This window comes from Hevea brasiliensis, unplaced genomic scaffold, assembly GCF_030052815.1.
Source record: "Hevea brasiliensis isolate MT/VB/25A 57/8 unplaced genomic scaffold, ASM3005281v1 Scaf11, whole genome shotgun sequence".
Classification (NCBI taxonomy): domain Eukaryota; kingdom Viridiplantae; phylum Streptophyta; class Magnoliopsida; order Malpighiales; family Euphorbiaceae; genus Hevea; species Hevea brasiliensis.
The window spans coordinates 231,704-236,881 of record NW_026614597.1 but is presented as its reverse complement, the minus strand read 5'-3'; the positions used below and the strand labels follow the sequence as shown (position 1 = coordinate 236,881).

General features: G+C 25.2%; 1 protein-coding gene across 1 annotated transcript; it reads right to left on the bottom strand.

The window, feature by feature from the left end:
• Nucleotides 1-2,707: 2,707 nt before the first annotated feature.
• LOC110657210 (expansin-like A2) lies at nucleotides 2,708-4,861 on the bottom strand. Its single transcript, XM_021814331.2, has 5 exons — nucleotides 4,448-4,861; nucleotides 4,201-4,310; nucleotides 3,928-4,106; nucleotides 3,260-3,392; nucleotides 2,708-3,178 (listed from the first exon to the last, which is right to left on the bottom strand). The coding sequence occupies exons 1-5, from the start codon at nucleotides 4,563-4,565 to the stop codon at nucleotides 2,933-2,935; spliced, it is 786 nt and encodes a 261-aa protein (XP_021670023.1). The 5' UTR covers nucleotides 4,566-4,861; the 3' UTR covers nucleotides 2,708-2,932.
• Between the last annotated feature and the right edge of the window lie 317 nt (nucleotides 4,862-5,178).

Sequence of the window (5,178 nt, the reverse complement as noted above, 5' to 3'; positions counted from 1 at the left end):
TAATTTTTGATAAAATTTCTTTAAAATTAAAGTATTTAGATAATTAGTTTAAAATTAAAAGATTTTAATAAAATTAGAAATTGATATAAATGTTTGGATTTTTTTTTTTGTTCAAAAGGCCAAGAATTATTGGTACGTTTAGGAAATTGAATTTAGTGACTTTTTATAAGAAATTTTTTATTTTTAATTTTCTAAAATGTCCCTAAAACTAGTTATATGGCTATTATTAAGACAAAAGAGTCATTTTCTTATTATATTTTCAAAAAATTATTTTAAAAAAATTAAAAATAAAAAAGATTAAAATGTAATTTTGCAGGCACCAAACTGTCAACTCATCGTTCGCGCGTCTCTACTCATTTGATCGTTCCTTTTAAATTTTTTTTTCTTTCTAAGATAAATTTGCAATTCAAACTGGACAGTATCGTCAGTACCAATCTAGTTTGATTAAGGGGAGAAATGCAATCGTTCCTCTCAAGCGATTTCAAGCAAATTCAGATTCATAAAACTGTCAACCGCTTTTAGGTTGATTTCTGTGTATGGGGGTATTTGATTCACTTTTTTTTGTATAGTAGATAATTGATAGACACTTAAATAAGTGAATAAAAATATTTAATAAATTAAAAAAAATAAAGTCTATAACTGATTAGTAACTGATATGATACTCATAGCTGTAATTTGTATAAACTCTATTTTTAAAATTATTTCTCATCAATTAATAATTAATTTAATTTAATTTTTTATTTAAAATATATTATTTTTTTATGTAATTTAAAAATTAATATTATTAATAATTTTATTTTTTTATTTATTATCTTAACATCTTAATTAGCATAATTTTATTAAAATATTTATTATTAATAACATAAAATATAAAATACTTATTTATTATGAAAAATACATTTTACATCTAAAAACTTAAAATTAGTTATAAATTTTTTTTTATCAATAATAATAATTATTTTATTATTTTATAATTACAATTTTAAAATTATTTAATTATTTTTTAAAAAGTTTGATTATTTTCTTATTTTAATAATAAAATAAGTAATATAATATAATAAATTAATAATTATACGTTTATTTCAATAATAAAATAAATGATATAATATATTAATTAAAAATTATATATTTAATTTAATAATAAAATAAATAATATAATATAATAAATTTATAATTTTATTTTTATTTCAATTATAAAATAAAATATATGATATATGTTTTTATTAATCATTTTACATATTAATAGTAATAGCTAAATATAATTTTATTAAGCATTTAACATAAATCAGTTATCAGTTGTATCAAACAGTTAAACCAAATATATCCTAAATTAGCCATAGGCCAAGCCTATTCCCATATGAGTGACCAATTCATGTGCAATTTATCTTAAAAATAGGCTTAGTTGGATTCATGGATTTGAAGTTGTAAATTTAGATTTGGATCAAAAGTTTAAAAAAATATAAATTTGAATTTTGATAAAATAAGTATAGAGACTTAAAAAAATAAGGATTTGAAATAACAAAAATTACCTATATTATTTGAAATTCAAAGTTGACCTAAGAAATATTTTTTCTTAAATTCGCATTTTCATTTTAAATTTTAAAAAAAAATTTGTTATTTAAACAAAATTTTTTAAAATTTATTAATTTTTAATTATAAATTTAAATTTTAATATTTGAAGTCTAAATTTTAAATCAAATGCACGAATTTAAATAAAGGAATTCAGGTGGAAAACGACACAGTTTCTGTTTATTAGGTAACCAGAGTCAGTTTAGTCAAGTCACAAAGTTTTTCACAGATTTTAAAAGGCAAAGATAAAAAAAAAAATCATGATTAACTCATCCTGCGCCAGGAGATTGATTCCTTATTTTTCTGTATGAATCAACTTGGTTAAGTGTATTTTGTTGCTGTACATATTTTGAATTTATTATTAATTTCTTTTCAAATATTGAAAGAAGATAAATTCTAATTCAAGTAAACTCTTAAATTTAATCTCACTTTTATGTTCTAAATTAAGGCAATATTTTTTAATTAGCATTATCAAAAATAATACCTTTTAATCTAGTATCAAGCGATAATAAATTATTATGGGTGATATTTGAATTTAATTTGTCCTGCTTTTGGGTATTTTGGTGTAAATTATTAAATGATTATCTAAGATATATATATATATATATATATATATATATATATATATATATATATATATATATATATATATTTTAATAAAAATAGTGATTACAAATTAAGATTACAATGGACATAGAAAAAAATAAAATATTAATAAAAAAATTTAAAACTAAACTTAGTATAGCATTATTTATTTTAATCATTAAGATTAAAAATTAAAACTAAATTAAAATAAATTAACAACAATGTGTAATGGATATTTATTTTTTAATTTAAACATTTAAATAATTATTTTTTTTACTAAAATATATTATTTTATTTTAAGTAATTGTAAATAAATTATATTCAATTAATAATTTAATTTTTATTTTTCTCGACAAATTCAAATTATTAAGCAGAAAAATTAGTATGTGATAAATATAAATCTTTAAATGTGGGAATAAACTTCAATAATTAAAGAGAAAAAAAAATACCATATAACGTAAGATGATCTCTTTGGAGATAGTAGGGCAAATGCCCCATTGCCCTATTGTACTTGGATAAGGGTTTGCTTTTGCTTTGCCACAATATGCACATAGAATTGAAGGACATTTTGTTTATTGTGAGAGTAAAACAAATATTTTAGACATTATGAAGATGATACATCGTAAATCCTCTACAAGAACAAAGGAGAAATGTAGGCACATCATATAGAGAAAGGAAATACATTAGTATTCAATGTGAAGAAAATTATTTCTACATGTGTTATGTTTTGAATCACAAATCAAGCCTTATTAGTTAATGTATTATCTATCTATTTGCCTCATTTCCAAACCCCATGATCACATGGAGAGCAACCTTCTTGTGCAATATCAGTAATTTGAATTCCTGAGTCATATGCAACTCCTGGTTTCCAATCTGCAGGAAGAACATTCTTTGCCCAAATCCACTTCCCATCATATCCTGCTGTTACTACAAACCGGAATTGCAGAGCCCCCGCCGGAACTCTGCTCGTGTCCCACACCGCCCCATAGTTTCGGCTCATATAACCCCAATTTGAAGAACCAACCTGCAACCATTTACAATGCTCATTTGAGTATAATAATTTCTTTTTATTTCATTATGATGTTAGTTTGAGGATTTAGCTCACCTGAGCTACATCAATTGCTATTATTTCTGTCTGACCACCTTGATATAACAATTTGATGGCCAAGTAATTTGGTTTTTGGCTTGATTCTTCTACTCTCACACCCAAATTCTGGTTTCTATATTCACAAGGCACCCTGCTCCAAGCAATTTAAAAACAATAAAATTAGAACTAAAATGACAGAATATGTGAATAGATAAATGATCTATGTAGTATTTTTATTCGACTTCTATTTTAGAAAAGTATTTTTTTAAATATATTAATTAAGGAGTATTAAAAAATTACTTTAAAATAAATTTGACATAATTTTATCATAAAAATATTAAAGGAATAAAAGAATTTTTGTAAATTATTTTTTAAACAGCATGGCTAAATTTTTAAGTATAATTTTTATTTTATAAAAATAGATTAATCATAAATATTTAAATGAAGAAATTTGCTGAGAAAGATATTTTTAGATTTCAGCAATTTTCTCTGTAAACTTATCATGAACAATCATGTTACCTAATGATTCCATGGTCCATTGACAAAACATATTTGGCCGTTACCAGCAAGTAATGTGCTTAGCTATGTCCCACTGTTTCTGCCTACCATTATGTATAAAAATTTTGGCCCACACCACAATGGGTTTTCGATGTACTGGTGGAACCATAAAACGCATAATTATTTACCTTTTATATTCCACATCGACAATCCCAAGTCCTAGAATGTCTTTGCCCATTCCCTCGTTGGCCATGGCCATGAAAGCTCTGCTACTCAGAACAAATTCTGTCTGGTTATTGTGATTGAGATCAGTCATGATCACTGTAGTTCCTTTACTGCTACAAAGGGTATTGTCTTTGCATCTTATCTGTCAAAGATCAAAATCAAATCACATTAAATGTAAAATAATTTCAACAAGAGAAAGCATTAACCAAAATAAGAATTAATAAAGTTTATCAAACCTGAAAACAGGCACCGCAACCAGCCCCATCTTTGTAAAGAGTAGGAATACCAGCTGCAAGGTGTCCACTGTTGAAACCTGGTGCCAAGGAACCGTATCCACAAGCCCCAGCTGCATCAAATCCAAAAAGCAAAAATTACCCACAAAAAATCTCATGAAAATATCATCTGGGTATTTTCAAATTTTTGGTTTCCAATCAAATATATTGAGCAAGCAAAACAAGAGAAAAGCGAAAAGAAGACACTTACAATTAAGTGCAGAAGCTTTGGAGAAATATGCAGCCTTAGTTTGGTGCACACAGCGATCACAAGCAGTTACAGATGAGATAAGAAAAAGAAGAAAGCTAAAGCAAAGAAAGAGAGACATTATGAAGCTGATGAAAATGTCAAATGAGAAAAATCAATGTGGTATAGAGAGAATGGTGAAGAAGAAGCGGATGATTGAAACAAGAGCACTAAGAAGTAAAAGAAATCAGGAATATTTATATACAGATGGTATTGGCTTAGAATTTGGAGTACAGGTCAGCATTCAAGCGTGTAAATGTACAGAACATTGAAGTAAATAGGAAGGTGATTAGTAAAGGCACAAGCATTTTGTAAGAATGATAAAAAAATGATGCGTTCTATGCACCGACTCTTTATCTCTGCACTTACAACTGGCTGGCGACAACACGCTTTTAACAGAGTATTAGTGTTTTTGTTGACTGGACTGATTTTGTTAATGACAATATTACAGCCTCTTTCTACACCTTTAGGAGAATTTTCTTCCCTGTTTTCCTTAACCCACTTAAACTTGAAACTTGCCAAGGAAAGAATCCATGCATCAACAACCTGCGCAAGGTATAATTTTTTTTGGTTATTAAAATTTTTTATAATATTATTATTAATAAATAAAATTCTTTATATGTATTTATTTTAAATAAATTGTTATTCATAATTTATTGCAAAAATTATTTAATTATTTCCATTTTCTGTACATA

Bases quoted from the DNA above. Each gene is read 5' to 3' on its own strand.
- LOC110657210 (XM_021814331.2), bottom strand. From the start codon at position 4,565: ATGTCTCTCTTTCTTTGCTTTAGCTTTCTTCTTTTTCTTATCTCATCT. The intron at 4,107-4,200 runs GTTTGATAAACT...GATCTTTGACAG, and splicing joins GTTGCGGTGCCTGTTTTCAG to ATAAGATGCAAAGACAATAC. The intron at 3,393-3,927 runs GTAAATAATTAT...TGCTTGGAGCAG, and splicing joins GTCGATGTGGAATATAAAAG to GGTGCCTTGTGAATATAGAA.